This window comes from Dermacentor andersoni, chromosome 2, assembly GCF_023375885.2.
Source record: "Dermacentor andersoni chromosome 2, qqDerAnde1_hic_scaffold, whole genome shotgun sequence".
Classification (NCBI taxonomy): domain Eukaryota; kingdom Metazoa; phylum Arthropoda; class Arachnida; order Ixodida; family Ixodidae; genus Dermacentor; species Dermacentor andersoni.
Window position 1 is genome coordinate 71,390,755 of NC_092815.1, and position 27,389 is coordinate 71,418,143.

The 27,389-nt window shown below is 42.2% G+C and overlaps 1 protein-coding gene across 1 annotated transcript; it reads left to right on the forward strand.

The window, feature by feature from the left end:
• On the forward strand, window positions 1-27,087 carry betaggt-I (geranylgeranyl transferase type-1 subunit beta). The gene is made up of 9 exons (XM_050188806.3): window positions 1-214; window positions 474-595; window positions 2,549-2,613; window positions 4,681-4,829; window positions 9,737-9,869; window positions 12,098-12,143; window positions 15,119-15,303; window positions 16,726-16,834; window positions 17,805-27,087. The coding sequence occupies exons 1-9, from the start codon at window positions 126-128 to the stop codon at window positions 18,011-18,013; spliced, it is 1,107 nt and encodes a 368-aa protein (XP_050044763.2). The 5' UTR covers window positions 1-125; the 3' UTR covers window positions 18,014-27,087.
• The last annotated feature ends 302 nt before the right edge of the window (window positions 27,088-27,389 follow it).

Consider the following 27,389-nt stretch of genomic DNA (forward strand, 5'->3'; position numbering starts at 1 on the left):
GTTGCAAACCACACGAACTTGCGTGAACGGGTGTCTGCTAGCAGCGATTGTTATGCAGATACTTTCTAGCTGGTTTTCTCGTTCAGGATTTTAGGCGCGCTATTTAGTGATTGACAGTTATAACGATGGTTTTCCTGAGGGCTCAACACATTAAGTTTTTCCAGAGATGTCTCACTGTTCTCCCCTGCGCTATGTCATCTTTGGACGAAATGAGGTACGCGCTGTGAAAGTGATCAAACAGGCTAGCAAAGTGATATATTGTTGAATGTTAGGTCGGTGAACTCATCGTGAGTTTAAAGAGTTTCACCTGTTGCTTCAAAACGGCCGATCACGTTTGTTGTGGTCATGTCAGGCCACTTTCCATGGCGCGGAAACGTCTTCAGGGCAGCCTGCAGTGAATCATTATTACTTTGTGCGTAATGACGACAGGCCAATTTAATCTTTTTTTTTTTTATATGTTTGCCTTGTTTCAGAATGACTGTAGCCTATTTCGCAGTTTCTGGACTAGATCTGCTGAACGCTCTCGATACAATAGGAAACAAAAAACACATCGTCGAATGGATATACTCACTCCAGGTCCTGCCAAATAAGGATCGTAAGTTTCTGCATCTTCTGTATAATATTGTCCCTTTATGGTCGCGTGTTACAGTTGATGGTTACTTGAAAAGCTGATGTTGCAATACTTGGCGTGGCACAATGAACGTTTCATTGATGCTGCTTGCACTGTATGTCTATAGTCATACACGACAACATGATAGCTAGACCACATGCTTCCAAGCTTGTTAATCGTATTGCAATGCGAAATTATTGCTGGAGTGAATTCAACTACAACAAAAGTTTTATTCGCATGTAATTAATCGTCTTATATTCATTGTCCTTCTATGGGGTGGTTGAACTACTTTGTAAGTGAAATGCATAAAACCGTGAAAACTTAATTGAACATGGAAGCTTGGTTTAGCAGAAGTTACCTAAACCGCGGTAGGTTTAGGTAATTGAATTAAAATACTCGCACGTTCACTTACATTTAAATGGATTTATTATGTAGTGTTTGGTTGCTTCTGCTGTGCAGGTTAGGGCACTGGTACAAGATACATCTACATGGTATTGCTCAAATCTTTAAATTCATTATATTACTGGGGAAAGGAAAATAGTGTGATCCACTCGAGAGCAGCAGGAAGCTGCATACCAAACTTAAACAGGTTTCTCAGAAAGAAAGCTTCACTGTTGAAAGGAAAATTTGTCCTAGTACCAGGGATTGAGACTGTGACCAACATCTTTCCAGGGCAGTTGATCTACCATCCAAGCAAACCAGGAGACAACAAATGGCAGGGTGGTGAGGGCAAATTAACTGATAATTCAAAGTGCAAGGATAGTGAATATGGTGAATAATTTCTTTGAAAATCCGCAATATGTAGCAAGTTTTATGAAAGGGAAAACTTATTTTCCCAATTTTTCCTTTTCATGGAACTTCCTCCACCTTGCGAATTTCTGCAGAATTGGTTTGCAGTGATGCTGGGGAAGCATCGTTGCTGTCATCAACAAGAGGCTGTACAGTGTCTTGAGAAAGTTCTGTAATGTGTGTTTTCCTAATCTTGCATGACTGTGAGTGTCACTGTCAGCACTGATAGGGTGACCATGAAGTTTTCTTGAATTAGCACAACTCAGAACGAGCAAAGGAATTAAGACAAACAGGAAGGAACAAGAGCAAAGGAAACAATACAAACAAGAAGAGACAGGTTGGGGGGGGGGGCATTTCTTGTTTGTCTTGTTTCTTTCACTTGTTCCAAGTTGCACTAATTCAAGAAAACGTCATGGAATACCAACTTGCCCACACTACCACTCTTGGGTGACATTTGGACTGCCAAATGCTGACACAAATTGCACCACTTACTGGCACATTAAATTCAAGCTTCCTGCCTGCTCTGATGACTGTGACTGTAACCACATGGTGCTGAGTGCAAGGTCACGGGCTTGATTCCCAGCTCCAGTGGTTGCATTCTTGTTGAAGCAGTATGTACTTAGCTGTAGCAGCACATTAATGAACACCATGTGGTCCAAGTCAGTCCAAAGCCTTCTAGTGTGGCATTCCTTTTGGCCTGCTGTGCAGGTCTAGGATGTGAAACATCATCAGTCAATCACTCCAAGTATCATGTTTGACTGAGAAACAGGAGCACTGCTACATGCTGTTTGTCGACAAGCTTTGCGATAATTCTCCATGCTGTCCTGTGAAATTCCTTGCTAACTGTTAGTATTCATTAGATTTGTGCTTTTTTTACCACCTCTCCTGTTGATGCATTCAACAACTATGTGATGAAACAAGCCACTGACAGGGACTAGCTACTTATCAATATTGAGAGACTTGGGAACAGTGCTAACATGAAGAGCAAACTCCGTCAGCCCCCAATAAACATACGAGTGTCCACTTGGAGCACTCAAAAATAATGATGCTGGTTTATTGAAGTAAAGGTTTGTATATCTGGCTTTGGTTGTTTGATGACATGATCTTGTATTATAATATTATCGCTGTTGTCAAATTTGGTTAATGCAGGGACTAATCTTGACCGGTGTGGTTTCAAGGGATCACATGCTACTGGCTTCAAAGGGAATGATTTGGTGAGCTGAATGACCCTTTTATTTTCTTGCACTGTGTAGCTGTTTTCTTGATTTCAGCACCACTTTTCAAATGCAAGAGAAAATGTGATTAAAACTTGTCTTTGTCCCCCTTTCTTGCGTCTGCGGTTTTTATTGCACTAAGTTACTTGTTCAGTTACGGAAAACTAACAAAATTGGCAGCATCTGTAAAAAACGGCCTTGGCATGCTTAGGTGCATTAGTAGAAGTGTGTAAGCATTCTCACCAACATCTCGGCTACCAAGGATATTGTGCTACTGACTTGTTGGGCACACTAAAATACTTTGATGTTTGTGTACTTGGTAAACAAAAATACTCATAGAGGTAAGTGCAAAAAGCAGAGGCTTAGATGGCAGAGAAGTTGTTGTCTAGTCACCTAATTTGTAAGGTTCTGTTTCCTGTATTTGGGAAGAAGTGGTTGGCTTTCAATAGCCATTATACAAGAATGTTGTTTAGTTGCCTGACATATTTCATCATGGGAAGTTATACTTCAATATTTCTGATACTTGCTATTTATGGTTTAATTGCAGCTTCTTAGTGGAAGGCATTAAAGGGACACTAAAGAAAAATATAAGTGGAACTAGATTGAGACATTATGCTTCTGTAATAATGAATTTGTGATTTGTAGTGAGAACAGAGCTTTTGTAAGCAAGAAAATGACGAAAATGGATAATCAGAGTAGCGCCACCTGTTGTGCACTATGACACCTCTCCTGTGACATCAGCACTGACTGATTCACAGAGAGCACCATAAGGGGAGGTCACGTAGAGATTACATTAACTCGTCCATTTTAACACAGGCAGTACAAATCGTAGAGCAGCAACAGCGCACTTCGGTGAACATTTTCAGTCCAACAAAGTGACATATTAAATTGAATCAAATTTATTATGTAACAAAGATGTGACTATGACCAGGCAACAAAGGTGGAGGTTGCAGCATGAGGATAATCTGGCCACCTCATACACAGGCCAGTCTCGTAGTGGTTGACTGAAAGCATGCATTTTACATAATGCTGTTCGAACACAACACATACTGAAAGACATGAAAACCGCAATCAGATTACATAAACAAATGATTGTAGAAAGATTTCATACAGCTTTTTGAAACAGGTATGATAGAGATGAAGCGAAAGAGAACACGAACTTGTCACAGCAGCAGAACTGATCGTACAAATATTTCGTGTAGTTTTTCTAAAGGCAGAACAGATACATTGTGACCATATTAGTACACAGAAGAGGATCATAGACTTCTAGACTAATCATCTATCAATCTAGCTGGACTTAACCTTTTGAAAAACACAATAATGTTTTTATGCTATTTTCTATTTATGCACCTTTTTAAAATTTATCTTATTTGTTATGCATGCTTGTTGGTTGCTTGAGGCCGTTTGGCTTAGATGCGGAAGATTTTAATACCTGTTATAAAGCCAAAGTAACAATAAAGAATGATTTTCTGGTTGTGTGGTATAGTAGGACTGATGTCAACTCAGTTTTTACATGAAGGTCTCGTTAAATGTTTTTACCAATGTAGGGCTACCTAACACATCACATCAAGTATCTTTTTTTCATATGAAGTGGATATGTTTGTGAAAAATGAAATTGTAATCCAGCCAGCTGTAGCATGAAGCTACAAAGGAAACTTGCACAAGATTATCAGAAAAAGAGCTTTGCACTTTAAAAAAAATTTGTCCTGATCTGGGGATTGAACCCGGGACACATACCTTCCTACGGTGGTTGCTCTACCATTTTAGCTAACCAGGAGGCTAGCAGGTGTCAGTGTAAGGCCAAGTTAGTCGACAACTCGAAATACAGAGACTGAACTGCTTTCTGAGACACTTGCATGAGTTTCCTCTGTAGTTTTGTGCTACAGTTGGGCGAATTACAATTTTCCATTTCATGAATGTTCCTCCACCTTGCAAGCTTCCACAGAACTGAGGTGCCTCATTTTTGATACATTTGTGTACCGTGCTGAATGTTGGCAGTTTCATGTGGCAGACAAGCTATTTTCATTGGGAAGGTCAAGTGCCAATGCGCTCATGTCTTCATTACAGGATGATAATGCCAGCAGTTTGAACTGTGGCCACATTGCCATGACCTACACTGCCTTGGCCACCCTCATTATACTCGGTGATGATTTGAGCAGAGTGGACAGGTTTGCCATCATGCAAGGTCTCAAAGCACTCCAGCAGGAGTCTGGAAGGTAGGTTTGAGATACTATGTTACCATGTTTACTCCAGTTTTGATGCATATTGATGACTACTTGGTGAATTTTTATCTGTGATATTCCACCAAGAAGGTTTTCTTGGTGCTGGGCAGTGACACATGGCACATGATGTTATGTCATTGCCATAAGATATGCGATTGTTTTAAGGCAGGTACTACTATTATGCCTTCTCTTGGTCTCATTTAGTTAAAGATTTCGTGTAAGGTATCAACTTTGCAAAAACTGATACGGTGTATAGAATATGTCGTGCTGTTGTTTGACAGCTGAAGTGTAGGAAAACTGCACTTCGACTTTCGTCTGCACCTATCTTGAGACAATGTTTCTGCAGAATACCTGCACATGCCTGTAGTCACATATGTAAAGATACATAAGCAAAGCCACATAAGTAAATACACAGGCTGAGGAACATAACTGTGAGTGGTTTGATGGTCAATAAATTCAGTTGTGCCACTGCCATTACATTTAACGTGATGGTGCACAAGATGACTGAAAACTGTTGTTTGTCATTTACGAACAGTTGACCGGATGTACACTTGTGCATGGCATTACATATACATGTATAAAATGATGTAATAAGCCTATCTTGCCAAACATTTTCCATTAGCACATATTTAATTTTGTTTAGAAATTAGAAAATAGTATTTGGTATTAGATTCAATATTTGAAGGTTGTGTTCCTTGAATATTTTGATTCAATTTCATTTGGAAATTTCGCTTTTCTAACACCCTTACTAGAATATGTCATTATAGATGCCTGAGTAACTTGGAATAGTTTGCAGCTGGAACTTTACCCACTGTTATATTTATTTTCTCTGACCATACAGGCTTCCTGGCAGCCAACAGCTTTTTATTAAAGTGAAGATTTCTTTGGGTGTTCCTGCCACATTTCGTGGATGCCTGTTTTGCGAGCGCCTCCTCTATTTTTTTCGATGCCAGCCAGATGTGCCTAATCCGACCGTTCACCACCCTCTCCTATCATCCTTTCCTACTTTCCCGCGTCGGCTAGCGTTCACCCCTGCTTTACGGTCGTGGGGGAGAGTACCATCTGGGTCGCACCTCACAGTGGAAGTCGGAGGAAGACTGACAGATGTGTAATAACCTGACATCTGAGAGACACAGGGATGGAGCATTTACCACCTCTCATCACAAACGGCAGCGGCGCGCGCTCAGATGCCTGCGTTATGCAAGCAGGCATAGCTAAATTAGTAGTACCATCTGGGTAGCGTCGCATTGCGGCAAGTCACTGAACTAAGGCACACCAACGGCTCCCATAGGGGAGCGAGCAATTGCACTGGCACTGAAAAAATAGAGGAGGCGTTGGTCTTGCCAACTAAACAGAGCTTATCCTAGAAAAAGTGTAATCAAAGACGGTGACTTGGTGGGCCAATCTTGATGCCTGCGCATGATGTGTACCCCTGCACGGGTTTTAATGTGTTTTGTCTCACAGGCGAGCGAGCTGAGGCAGTGCACCATCATAGCATGCACATGCCTCATAGCATTAACCAATAGAGCTAACCAATAAGTGCCCTCAAAAACATATCACAGCAAGGCTACTGGGAAGCTACACTTGACTGACAATCGTTCTTCTCTGTTGGTTTCTACCCTACTTTAAAGCAAGCGACTAGCTTTCCTTGGCTCTTCCACTTGTTTTCGTGGTCGATGGTTGGTGGTGGTTGTTCAAATTTTCGCTGTCTTTACAGATGCCCATGCAAAGGGCACATGCTCTCGTGCAGCCGAATTGGTGCACATTTGTCGTTGAACACCAACAGTAAATATATCCAATTAAAAAACCTTCGGTGTGACTGTAGTTCTCTCAAACTTAAAGGTTCTAGACATGGCATTTGCAATGGTAAAATATTTCATTAAACTGGTGTACTGCAAGGTATCGTCCTAGGCCCATTGCTATTTTTGATCTTTATTAATGATTTACAAAGTAACATTGATGTTCCGTTAAAACTTTTTGCTGACGACTGTGTGATGTACAGTACTGTAAATACAGTTGATGATCAGATTAAATTAAATTTAAACCTGCAAAGTATAGTGAAATGGTGTAATAACTGGCAGATGGAGTTAAACTTTAAAAAGTCTGTGTTCATGTCAGTAACTAGAAAGAAAAATGTTCTTGATTACAATTATCAAATCAACGGTTATATGCTTGAAAGAGTCTATCAGTATAAATACCTAGGCATAACATTTACATATTTACATCAGATCTACGAAGGAATACCCACATTGAAATTGTCATTTCCAAAGCTTTTAAAACACTATGGTACCTGCGACGCACTATGCACAGTGCTACTCCGGATGTAAAGTGCCTCGCTTACAAAACCCTAGTGAGACCGATAATCGAATATGCTAAAGTAATATGGGATCCTCACACAGCAACTAATCGTCACAAGCTTGATAGGATTCAGCGACTCGCTGTAAGGTTTATCTTTAATAAATACCGCCGGAACCATTCTTCAACAGAACTCTGCCAATAAGCCCAACTACCTATGCTAGAAACCAGAACCAGATATGAAAGACTAAAAACTCTTTACCTCATTATCAATAATTATATTAAAATAAATAAATCAGATTACTTTGAGATCAAAACTAATGAAACATCAAGGCATAGTCATAGTAAGTTTATCCCATTACTGACTATAAAAAATAATTGTTTCAAGTTTAGTTATTTTCCCCGAACTTGTAGAGACTGGAACTCTCTTCCAGATTCTGCTGTTCGGTCGACATCATTAGCTGAATTCCTACGCCACTGAGATAATTTCATCTATGGCACTAGCATAGGGCGATGAGGTCAGATTGCTGCTGTATAAGATTGCTTTTCTGATTTCTGAGTGATGCATTTTTGTTTTTGTTTATGTGTGCATTTCACGAGATGATCTTTTTTTTTCTTTAACTAATGTATAATTATGGTTTTCAATATGTTCTGTACTACTTATTTTGCTGTTCAGTTTCGTTTTGTTTTTTCCGCTCCTGTTACAGCCCCTGAATGAGGCTGACAGTGTTAATAAATGAAATGAAATAAACAGCCAGGGCTATTGCAGAGGTTGTGAGAATAAGCAACGGGCGATAATGTGAAGGCAGAACCCTGCTCTGTTGCAGACATGCCTTCGTGTTAAGCATAACAGTTGAGATAACACTACCAGGAGACATTAAACAGACTGAGCATATGCAAATACTAGGCATTGAATTTTGTACAAGTGGTGCTTCACCTCGCACGTCAGCTCCATTAAAGAACAGCCGGAAGCAGTGACTGCGTCACCACGACCACTGGCAGAAAGGGCTTTCTTTATTAAGAACGTATTGTGCAGTAAACTGTGGTTTGCTGCAAGGGTAGCTCTTTCGCCGTCACCAACAGTACGCGTAGTAAACTCACTTATTTTCTCATGGTTCTGGCTAAACAAGTCTGCCGAAATCCAGCGGAGGATGGAGCTTGTCGTGCATAGTTACATTTGGTAGGCTGTTCTGCACTAAGAGTACATGTGATCTACTTGATGATGATGAGTACCTAGGCAGGCCACTGCTCCTTTATTGGCTGGGCCATTACCGTTGAACGCTTATGCCGCAGATTACAGGCAACTTGCTTCTGACAGCGGTATCGCCAGCACCACTGTATGCTTCGGCTGCACGTTTGCAAAGCCAACTTGTACAACTAAGAATTACAAAGTGGTGTGCGACACCAGTTTCCAGGCTTTGTGAAATGTTGTGTGAGACAGCTGTACTTCCACGCACAGCTACTACACAAACATGGACAGCCATGCTTTCACCTGATTTGCCCTCTCAAGTGAAGGATTTTCATTGGCAATATCAGTGGGGCATTCTACCTACAAGAGAATGATAAATGCATGCATTGCGCACAGAGACGGACGCACATGTAGTAAAGGAGTGCGTTGTAGCATGCACCTTCTGGAAGCTAGTTGCAAGAATGTTTGGAATATCCATCGTGCGGCCACCATAGCGGCGATATCGGTTTGCAAGTCTCATCTACTACAGCGCTAGCTACGTTCTGTTGTGCTTCCGCAACATTGCAGAACGATCGCGGCAGTCAAATAGAGCAATGTACCCCAGTATGCGAAAAGTATGAGTGTTAGTATGGGGTCATATTGAAGAACAGTTGTTCAAACTCGGTGAAGCCGAGGTTCTTCCCCGCTGGTCTACGCGGCACCTAACTGTCTCCCGAGACAAAGTCTTTCTGCAGCCAGAATAATGCTCAATTCTGTTTGCCTGAGTTGAGAGTTTGTATTTGTATGTGCCTCGAGTGTCTTTCATAAAGTCGAGGCTGACAATAATGCTTTTGCATGGACGCCGTAATTATGTTTTGTTGTTATGAGTGGCAAAGCCAGTGTCAAGCAGACACCATGTATTATTTCATTTGCTAATCTCTTTTGTTTGCATAAAGTATGATGTATTACGTGTGCTATACCTTATATTGTGCTTTACGCTCATACCACAGTTGTAAGCGTGCCTACGGGTGAATAAGTTTCCTTGGCAACAGAGTTGTGTGTGTAATCAAATAACTGGGCCTGCCAGCACGTGCTGTTGCACAAGAGCTTTGCAGCATCTGAAAGTTCGGATGCTGTGGTGGAGCACTCGGAAAGGACAGCTCTCTTCTCCAGCTGTCCCCTCCACCTGTGGCAGCTGCAGGAAAGGGCTCTAGCAGAGCTACAGATGTACTGGCCAACAGATTTGTTCTCTACGAAATTATGCAATAAAAGTACAAGTGCTACCTAAACGTCCTTGCTGCAACAAATATATGCCTTCAAGTACATCATTCCTTTGACAAAGCAAATAGCTTTCTAGAAGCGTTTGTCTTTTCCCACACATTGAATATCATCGATGACGGTTCCTGAAATCTTTTTTTTTAAACATTTTGTTTTTCAGCTTTACAGCTCTCATCCATGGGAGTGAGGACGACATGCGATTTGTCTACTGTGCTGCAGCAATATGCTGTTTGCTGCATGACTGGTCTGGATTTGACAAAGAAAAGGCTGTGAGCTTCATTCAGAGCTGTTATGTGAGTGGGTCCTACGGCTAACTTTCCACCTTTTTTTCCTCTTGGGATACCAATAGCAGAGTTTTTATATGCAGATAGCCACACATAATTTATGTCTTCAGTTAAGTGCTCATTTAGTGTTTAACGTGGATAAAACTGCTGCGCATCACATTTACCCTTCGAAGCCCGTTGGTGTAACCACACATTCTTTATTTACTTATACTGTTTGTTATTGTACTCTTTCAGTATGTACTATAGCCATGTCCATTGGGTTTTCACTGTGCAGTGCTCAGAACATCCACTTTGTCTGCTACAGTATTGCCTACTCTGGCCTCTGAAATACACGCACAGATGCCAGCACTCTCAGGGTCTGCGTGGCACACAGATACCCACAAAAATTACCAAGTGTGGGTGTCACATGGTAGCTCATTGGTCATTTTGTCCAGCTTCCCAGTGTACACTGCCTAGAGTAAGAGTTTTATTCAGAGTGGCGTCAGTTGTGGGCAGTGTTTAGGTTTTGCCCCCCACTAAGTGGAGATGGTGAAGCCGAAGATGAGGAAATGGCCTGACATCGACGCAATGATGACAATGTAACAAAAAGGTGGCTCAACAGAAACGTAGACACAGCAAACCCAGTTTCAAACTCCTAGCTGCTGTCCCAGTAAAACTTCCCTGGTGGAATGTATGTTGCTTAAAGATTCAACCCTCAAAGGGTTCAGGCAACATGTCATCATTTATGCACGGAGTGCATTGAGCCTGTAGTGGCACATGCATGAAACACAGGTTTGCGCAGTCTCTTAAAGAAAAACCCTTCGCTGTCCGATTTTCCAGACCTTTTGCCATGACCGCCGTTCAGCAATGGCGGTGACTGCGCCTTTGTAATCCTCGCCAATGGCTTTGAAGCTCGGAAAGCACAACACATTGCATGATGTCGGTTCCAGAAAGTCAGGTTCGCCTTAATTATGCACGCGTATACCCACCCTCTTCTGTCACATTATGAGCAACAATATGCCTAATAATTCTACTGGCAGGCCATCAGAGCTATTTCGGACATGCCTGTGGTGATATGAGCCCTTGGGGGCAGTGAAAGGTAGTGTTTCGAAAGGTCAGTCGGGTAATGGCGACAGAAATTATGGGTTTACGACGAATCAACTCGTAGCTATTCGCAGAGGCCACATGACACATGGGAAACCGACAAACCACCTTGCAACAAAGACGAGTATACAATATGGTACAAACATTGTTCTCCACCACCATCACTATCTTTGCGACACACTGTACAGAGGCATCTCAGCTTGGCGCTGTTCATAGATGCATAGTGTCTTGTCGAGCTTCTAGCATTGTTTTTAGGCGTAATACACATTTTGTCTAGTGCGGTCAAGCGTATGAAGCACATCTGTCATTTGGAATGCACATAAGACATTTGCCATCACTTTTTGTATTTACCTGAGGGCACAAAGTGTTCTAGCTCATTTGTAATTTTATGTCTGTCTTGCACCTAGGTGCATATCTTTGTTCTCATTAGCCTACAAAATTTTATTTAATTGTTTACAAAATTAAGTTCCTTGCCTATCAGAATAAGAATGTTAGCAACATACTGTACATAGTGTAGCGTCTGTGGGAAGGCAAGCTTAATTGGTCGCTGTAGGCTTTGTGTCTTGATTCACTGTTGAGCAGCACTTACTGATTGCACAGCTTTGCCAAATGGTTACAGATTACTGCTGTACTACTCCAAGTGTTCCAAAAAGACCAATGTTTATGCTCCGAAACTGCTCCAAAACAACATTTTTCTTGCTCCAAAAATTGCTCCAAATTCTAAATTGGCTGGGCCACAATTGTGGTCATGCCATGACTTCCACTTCCATCTTGATGCATTGCACATGTTGATGACATTAATTTGAGGAACACAACTTCTCCATCTCAACCTTACCCCTTGTTGGCATGTCAGTGTAATACCTTTTCTTAATCCTTATTTTTGTTTTCATATTCAGGTAAACGCTGGTCTTTTTTTTTTTGTGTTCTGCACAAAATGGTAAGTTGTGAGTCATTAATTAGGCCATATGCTTTTCACTCGCATTCCACTTTATGATGCTATTTATTGTTTTTTCTTTCCTTCAATGCAGAACTTCAGTTGCAGTGAATATTTCTGTTGGCTCTCATCCTATGGCCATTGTTCCATTCATTTAAGCTCCATAAAAACGATGTGCTCTGTCTGTCTACAGTTGTCTTAACATGTTTGCTTTTGATAGGGCTATGATGGAGGAATATCGCCATATCCAGGAACAGAATCACATGGTGAGTGGTTAATGTGTCCCTCCTTTTATGATATATTTAAATATTTGATTCCAGCTGTTGCAACGAACTCTATATTTGCTGAGGCTGTGACCAAAAAAAATATGTCGCAGTTTCGCCAAAAAGGGGAGACATTGATTGTGATAACAAATTATTAGACACCTGCACGAGGTTAAGTTTGTAGTTGTATCACCTGCATAAACTGCTGTAAACATTTGCGTACTAGCTAAATTAACAAGCATGTTGCCATGAATGCACAGGCAAACACAAACACATCTCACTCGATGACCACAGATAGTTGCTGTCAAAATGCTGGCGTGATGAAGAGCTGCAGTAGTAGCGAGTGAATTTCCCTCTGTGTTACTTATCGCTTCAATGCGAACTAGGCATGCAAGTAGGCATGCATGCTGATCAGTTTGTCCACTTGCAGTCTTAAAGTTGTGTTTAGAATGCTGTTTGCCTTCAGACTTGGTTGTCTTTTATCTTTGGTTGACTCTGTATATTGTGTACTATGCAGCTACATTTGCATGCAAGTGCAGTGCAAGTTAAAGTACTGCTCACTGATAATTAATATAGTGTGCTGTGGTTAGCTAATGTGGAAGCATAATGCTGTTTCATATTATTGCATGACAATGACTGCAGCACTGGTGTTGTACGGGGCTGTGTATGTTTCACTTAATATCTTTGCTTACTGCTGCACTGTTTGTGCTCGAAGTTCGCAGAAAGGCCACATTTTGGAGTCTACGTGTAGTGGCGTGACTATCGTCTCTAGAGCCGGTGAAAAAGAAGACGGTTCACGTGCACGTAACACAAGAACAGAATATGCAAGCGCACTTGATACCGTGGCTGCTCCCGAGATCCCGCGGCACCATGGCTGGTTGGCCTAAATAAATTGTGGCCATGGTGGCTACCTCTTCGCGCCGCCCCCTACAAATTGGTGACCTGGATGACTGGGCCCAGCCATGCCAGTGTCAGCGCACCGACTCTCCCAAGGCAAGAGTGAGGTGGCCTCACACGGTCCAGTGGACATCCCGTGGTTGTCGGTTGCCTGGGTATTCTACATCGACATACTGAACATCTGGTTCATCCAACTGGACAGCCACTTCCTTTTGAACAAGGCTTCCAGCTCTGGCTGTGTTCCAGGCTCCCGCTGCCATCTCCCGGCCCCGAGTTCTACTAGGAATTGCGGGCAGCTGTCCTTGCTCACTACACCACCTCTAGCACTCAGTCGCAGCAGCTCTCGCCTTTTGAACTGTCTCGTCATTCCGCCTCTGGTTGTCCTACATCGCCTGTGTCCACTCGTACCGATCGTCAGCACGTGCCGGCCCAAGCATCAAACTTCTACTCAGTCCGTGAGCCTCCTCCCCGTCTCAAAGACAGCTGCGCGATGACTTTCTCGGAGAAATTCACTGGGCCCACTGCTCTCCTTTCTTGGACAGTCCCGCAAGTGAACCGCTTTCTGTTCGGGGGCACCTCACTCATCGCTGATTCAGAGGCTGTCCCACCAGCTCCACTAAGCGCAAATTTCACTCTCGCAGGCACGGCAACGCCACAAGCACAACCTTGTCGAAGCCTTCAGCGACCACCCCAACTATGTTACTATCGGCATTCGAGATATGGGCGTCAACAGCAGCAGGCGGCCCTTCTGATGTTCTGTGCTCACACTTTCCACGGATGCGTGGCCTACCAAAGTTTTGTAGGAGCAGCTCTGCCATCTGGTTTTTTCATCTCAAGTGTCACTTCTACGTCAACATCATGAGTGACCAACACTTGTGCTATTTCCATGCAAGTTGCGGGCTGTCAGACTATTCTTTTGGAGCTACGACTTCTACCAGGTCCGGGCATCTATGAGAACCTGCGGCAGGTCGTTATTTTGCACTACGGTGTCACTATGGCTGCGCCTCGCTCACAATTATTACACCTCAACTCTGCTTGCTGAGTTGCACTGCACTGGGCATGGAGACGTCCACAAGGCAAGGCAGCATCCTCAAGACAATGTGCCCTTTGTCCAGACTTGGTGTTCCTACGGCACCATCTGCAAACAGGCGCGCAGCTCACGTGCACCTGCGTGCACTCTTTATGCTCCCACTGCAGGCATCCCGATGCAGTCCTAGGTTGTACACCACTATACATCTAACCTGTGACAGAAGTGGCTGTCTCCCCGACCACCAGAGAGCTAGCTATATTTGTGACCATCGCCGCAACACGGACTTTACTTGGCCTTCTTAACGGATGCTAAAAATTGCCACTCATGTATATGTATGTATGTTTGCAGTCTCTCTTCTTTCTGTACGCGCACCTTTTGCACATATATATGAATTGTGCTTCACACTAGGAGGGGGGCCGTGTAGCGGCACGACTATCGCCTCCAAGGCCAATGAAGAAGAAGATGGCTCAAGTGCATGTAGCATGAGAACAGAACACTCTAGCGCGCTCGACCTGAGTGGACGCGGGATCGGCCACTCCCACGATCCCACAGCAGCATGGCTGGCTGGCCTAAATAAACCATGGCCACAGTGGCTACCTCTTCACGCCGCCTCCCACATACATTATTCAATGTGACACTTGGCTCAATTACTTGCCTGGTGTTTAAGAAAAAAAATCAATTGTGTCTGTTCATGGGGATGCAAGCTGCAGCTGAGATGGTGCTAGAATAAACTTGTGTTGCCGCCTTTCTGCAGCTGCCGAAAGGCAGCGACACAAGTTTATGCTAGCGCCGTCTTGGCTGCAGCTTCCATACCCATAAACGAAGGCAAGTTTGCATTTCTTCTTAAAAACAAGGCAAGTAACTGTGCCAAGTGTTACACTGAACGATATAGGCTCTAAAATGTGACCTTTCTGCGAAAATTGAGCAAGGACAGTGCAGTTGTAAGTGTGAAATCTTTTTGAGAAAATTTTAAGTGAAATATACATGTCCCTGTAGTACCAGAGGCAATGTATGTGTGTATGTATGCATGGGCGGTTCTATGTTGATGCAGGGGGCTCGACATACTGTGCGGTGGCCTCACTCGTCCTCATGGGGCAGCTGCACTCAGCGCTGAGTGAACAACAGTTACGCAGCCTGCAGCGATGGTGTCTGAACCGGCAGTTGACGGGATTCCAGGGTCGTCCGAACAAACCCATCGACACTTGTTACTCTTTTTGGGTAGGCGCAGCCCTCAAGGTGTGTGTGCTGTTTCTATACAATGGGCTTTAATATGCAGCTGTGTGACAAAGGTGTTCTGACAAGGCACCCCACAAAGCCTTTCAGCACAGTGAGGGATGAAGGGAAGGAGTTTTGACACATGCAGAGTCGGTGGACAGGATTGGCACCCAGTGTCGCACTGGGCTCTGTCTGTGCGGCTGGCTTAATATGCCATGCAGCATATCTAAACTTTTTCTACAAAATGCTGTTTTGGCTTTGCTTTCTGCAAGCAAGGTGCCCAACACCATGTCACTTCACTTCCTCAGAACTGGAGACACATGAATGTCCAGATGAGCTTGGTGTTGATTACATAGTTGCAAAATATGAAGTCTTTTTATGTGTTTCCCATCTTTGAATCATCGATGTACCACAATGGTCAATCCTGGGTGCCTCATTATCACCGTGCACCCATCTAGTGGCATCAAGCTGCGGTCAGTCACATTAGATTCAACAAGTTGAGAACTTGCTGTGGCGACTTGGCAACTTTGGTGTTTTTCTGCCCAGCGCAAGGCAATGGGTTCGATTGTGGCTGCATTTCATTGAGGTTATGTACAAAGGCACACTTGGCTTTGGGTGAATGTTTGTAGGAACTGAATTGTCACCCTTGTGGGTGTGCTATTACAAAGAGAATGGACATGAGATTCCACATGCAAATAAACCACTAAAACTTATCTTGCGGATCAATAATCAAAATACAGACAAGAAATATGACAAAAAATAAAACATTTCATACCAAACAAGACACATAATATCTAATGTTACAGAACAAGACAGAGTATATAAAGAATGTCCATCATCCTACGTGGGGCAGTGATGTCAGTTTGTCATTAGAGTTTGGTGTTGCGGCTCCTGTGGGTGTAGAGGCTTGGTTGATCACAACTCTCATCGGCAGTGTCAGCGACTGGTGGAGTTGGCGATGATGGCGCCTGGCCTTTCGCAAAGCTGCGGGCTGGCTTCGTTCCTGCAGGCTTCTTAGCGCCTGCCTGATCCGAAGTTGAATGCGTCTCTCCTTCAGCTGCTGTCCTCAGACCCGTGATCATCCAACACCTGGCCGTGGTGCGATGTTTTCTTCCTTCACATATTTCTCCGCCAGATGCCCAGTGCTAAGTTGCTTTGGTCTGTTTTTGGAGGTTTGGCTTCCTGGGGACGGTTGTCAGAATTCCGTCGGGTTGCCCGATGCTGCTGTCTGGCTGCTGCTTGGCAGTATAATATTTGGTGTCTTGCGTGGAAGTACCACAGTCACTACAATGTTAAAGCAACATAGATGTTGAAAGTCAGTCTGGAGCCCCCCACTGATCTTGCACCAGCTAAGCCAACTCACACACACCAACACAGACACAGGTCTCTATAGAACTGCAACTGTGATCTTTCCCATTTCTCTCCTTGCTGACCTGTGCGCAGCTTCTAGGTGCCTTCCAGTTTGTGAACCAGAAGGAGAACCTAGAATTTCTCTATTCGACTCAGGATACAATCACAGGTGGCTTCAGCAAGTGGCCCGACAGTGACCCTGGTACGTGACCGTGGTTAGCACTACTGCAGTACCACGTTTAGTTTTATTTCTTGTAACTGTTATTTGCACATCAGTGAGCTGTTCAAAAGATAATAAAGGGAGAAATTTTAGTTGCGCTGTTTTGCATTGACCACGTAAGTGTTGGAACAGCTCAATTTTTCTGGTAAGCCCAAATGGGGAGTAAGTAATATCAGTGATGACGGAGAAAACACACACACTACTAGTAGTACTACTACTACTGCTACTACTTGTGACTGATGTTTACTTACAATAAAAACACATTTCAGATTTCTGTTTTCCTTATCAGTAACCATGAATGATTAAATTTCTCCAATTGAATCTGTGAATCTCACAGGCTAGTGTGTTGTTTACCATAATAACTTGCATATAATATGAACCTGAATGTAAACAAGAGGCAGTTCTGAGGCAGTGAAAGGGTAAGAGAAACTTATTTGTATACAATATATTTTCAATATCTTTCAGTATATCTTTATTTTTCCTTTACATCGACGGTTTTGACCACGTAAAAAAAAAAGAATACAAAAGAAAAAAAGAACATTTATTCTCCTAAAAGAATTTGGTACATGAACATACATTAAGTAAACTTGGCCTGGCCAAAAACAGCAGAAAGCAGTACTCTATAGGGTATTTTGTGATATATTGTAAGGTACCCAGTTGGGACGCTTATTCCATGCCCAGGAGAAGGAAAACAAAAAAAAGGCTGGGAGCAACTGACCTGAAAGGAACTTGTTGGGCAAGTTTACTGATACTTGACGAAGTCGTCATAGCACAAATCACGCGGAAACAAAGAAAGGAGAAGAAGATGGGCATGCGTGGTATCAGTGTAGCTCTTTGACTGCCCTGTTTCTTCTATTATTTTTTTACTGCCTTATTCCTGCTATAATGATGATGACTTCCCCAAGTAAGTCATACGACTTTACGTTTAGTGTGACAACACCGTCTTGTGCAGATCCCATGCATGCCTACATGGGCATTGCGAGTTTGTCCCTCATGGGTGCGGAGAAGGTGGCACCACTGGAACCAGGACTCAACATCAGCCAGCGAGCAGCGGAGCATCTGAAGAGCGTCCATGTATCTTGGACGGTGCTCGAGCTCGAGCAGAGGCTCAAGAGTTGCTCGAGCAAAGCAAATGGCACGGGTGGAGGTGGAGACAGATGATAGTGTGCCATAGTGTCTAGTTCCTTCACAGTTGTTGCTACTTTGCGGGCCAGGACATATGTAGTTGTTGCACCTTTTTGGGCTGACATATCGTATTTTGTGAACTTGAGGTACTGTCTTGTATTTTTTTTTCTTAGCTGCGGTGCGGTGCCTATTGGTAATGCCAGCAATCGACAATGATATGACTGCAGAAGATTGTTTTTTGCTTTCGTTATATTTCTTCTATCACACCCATGCTCATGATGCTTAAGATATCTTTCAACTTCAGTTCGTACATGTGGTGTATTGATCTGCAGTATGTGTGCATTGTACTGCATATGGTGTTCTTCCTTGAAGGCAACCAACCATTAGATGCTTGCAATGACATTCTAAGTTTGAACAGCACATAAGCAGATATGTGCCATATACTTTGTGCACTACAGATTGTGAGCGCATTTCGTTATGACTTCGTAGTGTGTAATGTTTTTTGTAAACACTTCTGCTGATCTCGTGCACCATGCACGATACATCATATTGTTATTGTTCTTGCAGAATTCATGCATGCATAACTGTGCTGGAAGATTATTTTTTGTCTTATTTCTGAGCTTTTGTACATGACACTAATCTGTTTAGGAATGTAAGCTCACACAATTCCTGTGAGCTTACATTCATGCTTTCTATTTTGCAGTGTTGAAAACTGAATGAGTGTGATATAATGCTGTTGCTGCTGTGATTGAATGATTAGGAGTGTAGGCATTGTTCCGTGCTGCTTAAAACTGGTTCATGGAAATCTGTACTGCCAAGATATGTACATTTCATGCGAATACTTCTCTGGTCATTTCACTTTTGTAGCTTATTCACTGCTATCGTGATTAGAGTCATAACTGCTTTAAATATTTGAAAGCATAAATATTGCTAGTTTTTTCTGAAATGCATGGCTCGATACCCACGTGTTTCGGCTTCTAGCCACTATGCATTATTTTATCCAAAGACACTTTTACTATCTGTGAGATTTTAGTTTCGTTTGTGCCTGGCAAGGAGTTAATGACTGCTTACTCCTATTTTTTTTTTATTCAGCTGTCTTTATGCAGTAGCTCTCGTCAAAATGGAGTAGGGTTCTTGTTATAAAATACTAATGTTTTATGATGACGAAGCCAATGTAGACTGGAAGATGCACTGAATTAACATACATAGAAATTATGATTATTTTTGTATTCTGTGTAAACTGATACATATCGATCTTTTCCATGTGAGGCAAAATCTTCTGATGCTAGGTATGGATATGGATTAAAACATTTTAAACCCAGATAATTCGAAGTCCTTACTCAACTTATTTATTACTTAATTGGTTGCCATGTTTTACATGTGCAACATCCAAAAACAAACAAAGATTTGGATGTTTTTATCTGGAGATCATCAACACTGCTGCTTTAAAATGGTCACAGTGCTGAAGGTGGCATTTATAAAGTGTCTGTCTCATTTCTATCAATTTGGAATTTCAGTTTTTATCCTTATTTTCTTAACCTGCTGGAAGAAAACAAGGGTTATGATTGTTATGGCCTGAAATATGCCACTGTGATATAAAGAGGTGGCACAGAATGCAAAAACTAACATCAGACAAGCGCATGCAAAATTTTCAAAAGGCATGTCGCTTGTTGCTTCTCTGATGTGACGTCAACCGATTGATCATTTAAAGGGGCCCTGAATCACATTTCTTGGAAGCTTCGAAAATGCCGTTGAATGAATGTAGCGAGTGATAGCAGCATATGCTATCAGCAGCATATGGTAACTCCCAAGGATATATTACTGAAGTAATTCTTCATATAGACCTAGTACGAGCGCAGATAGTTTAAGCGCAATATTTATTTTCCCCTTTCACCCTCAATGTCCTCCGCTCCGAAAAAGCGAGGGGGTCAACGGTAGCAATAGAGTGCGTACAGTATTATGGCGAGTGGGCTCATCGTGGCACCCCACGGCAGCCACAGTATTTACACTACTCAGCAGTTGCAGCTAGGCATGGCTACGTGCAACTTTTAAGTGCACAGCAAGGCAGAAGTGCATGATCACATGTTCCAAACTGGCCATGCTATATATTGCGGGCCAGCTTTTTCCTTCATGCATAGCAGGCAAATCCAGATTTCGTGCTTTGTAGCGCTCAATACGAAGTACATCTAGCCAGGATCGGTCACTGCCGGGAGTGAGTATGCACTGTTGCACGTCTCTGGTAGATGCTAACTACTATTCATCACGAGGCACGGCAGGCATAGTGTCCATGTAGTCTGGGCTTAAGTTTTGTGTGGTTGGAGGCTAGTCGAGTGTTCCAGACTAATCGAAATTAGCGATAACACCCTGATAAGCAGTGTGGTCAAAGTTTCATCCATATGTGGGCGGGTGCAACCAAAGGCGAGTGTACGATAGTTGGCTCATGCCTCTTGATTGATGCCAGCTATTGGCCAATAGCAGCCGGGTATGGGAATCTGCTCTGTGGCGGAAGAGGGCAGCCCCAAAAAGGATTAGGAGAAGGCTTCCGTTGAGAAGAGAGTGTTTTAGAGAAAGGTGAATTTGCACTCCACTTGTGAGCTTCATGCACCAGGCACAAGCACATATTTTGGCTGAGATGTTTGCAACAGCATATGCTATCTGCAGAATGTGCTTATTCCCGTAGCCCTAGGAATGGGTTAGGACACCTTCAAAATATAATTGTAAATAATCTGATAATTAAAAATTTTTTGAATTGCTCAGCCTTTGTCAATATGTACACAATGCACTTACGTGAAAGGGAACGCTTGATTTGTGTTCCAGGCTGTGAAACACCCTTGCTATATGCAGTGAAATGATAAAGCCACTTTCTTGAACACGTGATCTACTTAGCAGGTATCAGGAAGTGATGTCCTAACTTGTGCTTCTAAAGGAATTATTGTTCAGATATCAATTAGGTGACCCCTTTCATAGCATGCCCTGTACTTATCAATAAAATAGGCACTGCACGAGTTTGACTGAACATTTGCATTTTTTTGCTTTGTGTAGCATTAAGCCACTCTGGTGTTATTTAGTGTAATGAATAACTGTTAAGCCTTATTAAGCACATATTTGTTAGCCGTAGTGCAGGAATCCTCACACAGTTTAGGAAGTTTATTTAATGCAACTTGCACTGGAAAAAGGGCACTGCTAGGTTTTGCTGTTCAGCCTGGAGCTACCATTGCCAGCCACCCAGGATTTCACAAACATGAAGCGGTATTCTGAATGACAAGAAATACTTATCCATATTTCTAGCATGCATTCTTCTTCACCTAAAGCATAAAAAATGTTGAGGACATGTAGCTGAAATGTGGCTCTAAATAATTTTAGTAAAGAAAGAATTCGGGCCTGCATAGTGCTATCATGACGCAAAGGGAAACATAGTGAAGGCCTCGGCCTCGTCCTCCTCGGACAGATCCGAAGAAAACCCAGTTGCATGTTTTCAGCTCAATCCTTGTTAACAACTGGTATATATTACAAACCTGAAAAACCTTCTTTTCAGAGATTCCAGGGTTAGGTGCAAAAGCAGGATTTCTATGCACATGGACTAAGCGACCATTTCCATTGCTCACCTAGCTAAAAACTTCTTTTGCTTGACTTGAACACTAAATGAAGGTACATCACTGTGTGCGTTATGGTTATGCTGGATCTTGCATTTGCAACGTCGTCTTGGAGCATATGAAAAGTACTTCATCAGCGTTTTTCACTGTGCTGAAACAATGGCCCTGCACAAATTTGTGTCAATTTGCGTAATGACCTTTTACACTAAATTAATATGTGCCTGTGGCTTCAAGCCAGAGCAAAGTTTTTTTTAGTGGTCAGGCTTAATTAAAAATAAAATAAAAATAATAAATGAATAAAAGCTACTCATCACAAAGGTGTACAAGTAAGCCAGAGGTGCTTGTGGATGTTACAGTGTACAAGTTGCACTGTGTGGTGCCCTCACTTTGTTAAAGGGGCCTTGAAAGTTTTGTAACTAATTGTAGAATGGCCTCACTATTAAAGGACGTCGTCTCTTGAATTTCATACTGCAAAACCTTTTTGAATTCTTCTAGTATAAGCGGAGTTATCGCGCTGATACCCGGCATCTTCTCTCCTTTTGTATCCGCTAGTGCGCTGGAAGCCACACAGTGGAGATGCCAAGAGAGCAAAGCCCCAGCCAAAAGTTGTGTCGTAGCGGCAAAACGGCTTTTCACGGTAAACTACGCTACACGGCACGCCGCTGCCATCTCGGAGGCCATGTACCGCTGACGTAGCTACAAGCTACGCGCAGTGTAAAGATGACATAATTTTTCTGTATTTTTGAGATTGTACACATATATATATTTTTCACCTATTTAACTCAACATTAGTGATTATGTATTACTGAGAATGCTCTCGCGATAATGAAATCAGCCAATAGCATTGGTGGGCCAGCTGCTTTCGATGCTACTGCATGGCAGCATTGTGGAAGTAAGAGCAAGCGATTTTTTTTCCATTTTTGGCACGAAATTGTAAATTTCCTGCTGCTCAGTGTTTACAGCAGCCTATATGACAGACTGGCAATGGTTTCTTATTATGTTCAAGAAGAGTTTCACGGCCTCTTTAAGTAAATCATCAAAGACACATGTTGTAAGGGGGCATGTGAGTAGTGTGTGTGTACAAATTGTAAACACATTTTATATGTGGAATACTGCAGATATATGGAAGGTGAATGTGTGCAACTGTGTGTGTGTGTCTCATGTTTGTTGTGCTGAGACATGTATATGATCCTAAGAGCTGTGAGCTAGAACACCACCCTTGGCTTGTCATTGGGCTGATGGAGCAGGATTCTTTTTACAAAGAGCATCTAGATACATGAAAAGCCTTGGCATTGGTGCTAAAAAAGCACCTTATTTTCCCTGAGGCTCCTTATGCTAATCGTTAGCATACCAGGCTATATCTGAAAAAGCTTTCAAGGTATTTTTGTGGACTGTGGGTAGTTACTGCCCTGTCGCTTTGTGATCTTGGCTGTGCTTTGAAAATGTTATCCCTTTATTTTAAGATGCCTGGTTGAGAAAAAGCTGAAGTTACAGGAACACAGTCTGGACATTTCAAGGAGGAGACTTACTTAGGTAGTTAAGACCTTTGCCAGTGAGTCATTACATGCCAAAATGCAGCGGGCACAATTTTCACATTCAAGGTCCAAATTATTTGTTAGTTGACAAGGGATGTTAGAATTGTATTGCCTTCTTGTCATGACATTGAGACACATATTCCCACATACGCTCTACACTAATGACAAACGCTGTGCTGATGAGCAGAACCTTAACACTGTGCTACTGACTTCTCTGCTAAATAACTCATAACCTCAGCTAGGCAAACAGTTTTTCTTTGTGTGTGTAACAGTATTCACAAAACTGCAGCCTGCCTTTTAATTTGTATAAGAGGCAGCAGTTTTATTTTAATATTAAACATTTTACGTATCAAAAACTTAATGAGAGAGGATCCTAAAAATATAATGACATTTTTTTTCAAAACAGAACTCTGCACTGAACATCCTATGCATCTTTCTGTGGAATTACAGTGCGATCATGTATGGGCACATAAATGAAGTGAGAACTGCAATACAGGTCTCTCCTATTGTGATATTGAAACATTTTTGTTGCAAAATTTGATGGCCTAAGTTAATATTTGCTTCTACAGTAGGTATATAAATCTCTTTTTAAATGCAACAAACAATCATATTCGGTGCAGTGGATGTTGAGCAAAGCGATTTTTCTATCTCCATGTATGCAGTATACGAGAGCTGTCCCAGAGGGTTGTGCAGTGCATTTTAAAAAATTCATTTTGCAAACCTCCAGATACACCAATGTGGTCACCTTCAAAATACTCCCCATTAGACAAAATACGCCAGTTCCACCTCTTCTATTGCTGGAAGCACCTCTTTTGTTAATCACTTCATCAGTGATGTTTCCTTTTGAATAGTTGTCACATTCCCGAAATGCCACCCCTGGAGCACAAGTTTGCATTTGGGGAACAAAAAAAGTCGCAGTGTGCTAAGCCTGACAAGTAGAGAGGGTCTTCCAGCACAGAGATAGAATTGCGTGGCAAAAAGTCGTGCACTATAAGTGCAGAGTGTGCAGGGACTTTATCATGGTGCAGAATCTAGCGCTCCTTTTTTGACAAATTTGGTCACAAGCAGTGCACAGAGCCTGATGCTTCAGAACCTTTATGTAGAAATCTGCATTGCCAACTTGACCATCAGGTACGAATTAGTGGTGTACAATTCCAAGGCAGTCAAAAAAGCATGATCAAAATGACTGATCTTTGCTGTAATCTCCTGCGCTTTTGTTGGGGGGGGGGGTCCTTGGCTTATCTTTCTTTTTCCACTCTTTGCTCTGCATCTCCAGCTCGATGTCATATTCATAAATCCAAGTTTTGTCGCTGGTGATGACCCATTGCAATTTATTGCTGTTGTCTGACATTTTCCAATCAATGCAACATTCTTTTGGTCACAGCTTTTGCTCAGGAGTTGCAAGTTTTAGCACCATCTTGGCACAAACTTTTTTCCTTCCCAAATTTTCAGTCAGAATTCGGTGAACGCACAACCTTCCCAAACTAAGTGCTTCTGATATTCTAACAGTCATTCAGTGGCCACTGAGCACAAGAGAACGCACACAATATATGTTTTCATCTGCACACAAGGTGGACGGGAGTCCTGATCTTTCATCGTCCTTACGGTCTTTATGGCCTTCTCGAAAACGCTGGATTTGAATGCAATTCTAGTCTAGTCCAGTTCAGTTCATTCAAGTCTAGTTCCATAGGCCTTCTGCAACATTTCATGAATATCTGCACAATGCTTGGCCAATTTCACAAGAAATTTCATATTAATCTTTTTTTCTTTCGACCTCCATTTCAACAAATACTAAAGATGGGTTGTACAAAAAGTGCACGCATTATATTCTGCCTTGTCATACGGCAGTTAGGCTCATACTAAAGGTCAACCAGGTCCTTTTGAGTAGAAAGAGCAGGACAGCTGCAAAACTCTCTCCCACATTTATGATGACCCACTGCATGAACTTTTGCGACAGACGTAGTAGATAGGAGCTCTTGAGGTAAATCTGGCTTCTTTATTCCTTGAATCAAGTGAGTAAGGTTGAAAAGCTTCCAAAACCAGTTGTTTACTCATCAACACAAGATACCAAGGCTATACAGAGACACCTAGTAATGTGGGCCGAGGTATTAAAAAAATGGCTACGAGATACAAGGATAGGACCAACAATGTTTTGCTAACAGTTACCTTGCGCAAAGTAGGGAACGTTTATTGGTATCCTTCATTAGCTAATTACTAAAAATTAAAGTACTTGTACAACTGCATAAGCTCAAATGTCAAATTGTGCATTGTATTAAAAAATATATTTACCAGTTTCCCGTTCACAACATTTTTTTCTAGTTCTTTGCATTCCAAAGTTATACCATAAAACAGAAACGAGAATATGAAGCGAGTGTGCATTTCACATGTGCGACAGCAATGTTCTTGACAGGGGTCCCTGCTACGCAAATTATGTAAATGGCTATTAGTTCGTTAGTGTTTGGATTCAACTCTGTTAATAAAAGTGTATTCTAAGTGTTTAGTTAGTGAAAATTTCTTCATTCGCTAACATTACCAATTTGTCTTAAAAGTAGTGTCCACTCCTCCAGCTAGCATAGCTGATGCGACAGAACTGTGATATCTACCACAGGAGGTGTTCAACAAGTCTGTTTTCATTAAAACAAATAAATCTGTTACTATAATATCAATAAGGGATGAAATGCAAAGCATGACATGACTTCTAAGTTTATGCCTTATAGTAACATGTTTTAATGAAAAGGCCTTGCCAACTATAACCCTGCTTTCTTTTTAAAATTCTAGTATCGTGCCTGTTCATGCAAGTGGGAAACCCTAGTTGCTGGCTCTCCATGTGAGAGCCCAACTGTACAAGCAGTAAAATGTGGCTGGACACTCTCCTGATGGGTTTTACACATAACGAAACTAGTTTTACTTGGTGGCTTGAGACACTAGTTATGTTATCAACAGTGAAGGAATGTTGCGCACCACGCATCACAACAGATTCACTGGTACGATTATGTGAAGTTGCCCTATTATGTTTGGTCAAGCAAATGAACTGCGGTTGATCAGTAACCATTGTTATGTAAAACAGGAACAGAAGTTTCATTGGCAGACAGTGGTCAACAAGGGTCAAGCAGTATGTAAAACACTAGGAGAATCACTGCGATATGGAAAGTGCAATATAAGTCGCACAGCACCTTGCTAGAGGAAATAGACTCAGCATGGCAAGGCAGTTTGTAACGTATTTGATCAGCAAGAAAGTGTTTTGATGTTTACTCCATGTTTTCCTGGCTTGCACAATTCTGCAGGACTTTATTTATAGAAAGCTGGACGACGCCTCAAGAAAGGCGGTTTATCTTCCTTAGGAAAAAATTGTAAAAATTAAAAGTATTGTTTTTCAGCTTTTAGATTCCAGGTTCCAAGTGAAGTTGCTGTGCAATCACCTGTTTACTGACCTCTGCTGGTTGTTTTAAGGACCCAACCTAAGTTACAAAGTAAATGATCTGACCTAGCACCAAGATCACAACCCTCCACTGTGGATCACAGTGGAAGTTCTTCATGCTGGCTGGGGTGACAAGATGCAATCTAGTACTTCTGGCTGAATCCATGCACTGATAGCAAAGCAAGAGAAAGCGATATATGGTGGAGCTAGCTGATCGAAAACAACTAGTGGAAAATGTGGCGCTGCTCCGTACGGGCGAGTAAAAAACATATACTGTCACAGAGCACAGAAACTTGCATCAGATTGTCCAGTAGAATTCACCGTTAATGTTGTGGTGCACGCTGTTGCACTTTTGTTGTACAAGGTGCCACTTGAATCTTATGCACACCAGAGTCGATCACTCTATTGCGATTCTGGAGGCCAAGGCATGTTTTTAATCAGCTGCACACTTGCTGTGATTATAGTCCACATGTTTGGTGATCTGCACCAGAAACAGTTCAATTGTTTGCACAAATGTGATGTTTGCACAAATGTGAATAAAAGTGCACAGAGTTGTGTGACAGATTACTGGCTCCTTCTATGACATGCATGCATATGCATACGCGCACTCATATTATGTGCGTGTGCGCACACGCACACACTGGGTGCTTTGCTTTAGTCTTCATAGCAAATTAACAAAGTTCCACCTAGTTGTTGATTAATTTAGGGCACATGTTACAGTTGCAGAATTGAAGTCCGTTAGGCTTGAAGGCATGTCCACTTAGCACGAATCCCAGGGAAAGCATCAGAACTCATATAATGGTCTTTGAAACGCCCCCTAAATACTTTGGCATTACACAGTCTTGTCCCAGTGTGCAAGGACGGCT

Bases quoted from the DNA above. Each gene is read 5' to 3' on its own strand.
- betaggt-I (XM_050188806.3), top strand. From the start codon at position 126: ATGGTTTTCCTGAGGGCTCAACACATTAAGTTTTTCCAGAGATGTCTC. The intron at 9,870-12,097 runs GTGAGTGGGTCC...TGCTTTTGATAG, and splicing joins GCTTCATTCAGAGCTGTTAT to GGCTATGATGGAGGAATATC. The intron at 15,304-16,725 runs GTGTGTGTGCTG...ACCTGTGCGCAG, and splicing joins GGGTAGGCGCAGCCCTCAAG to CTTCTAGGTGCCTTCCAGTT.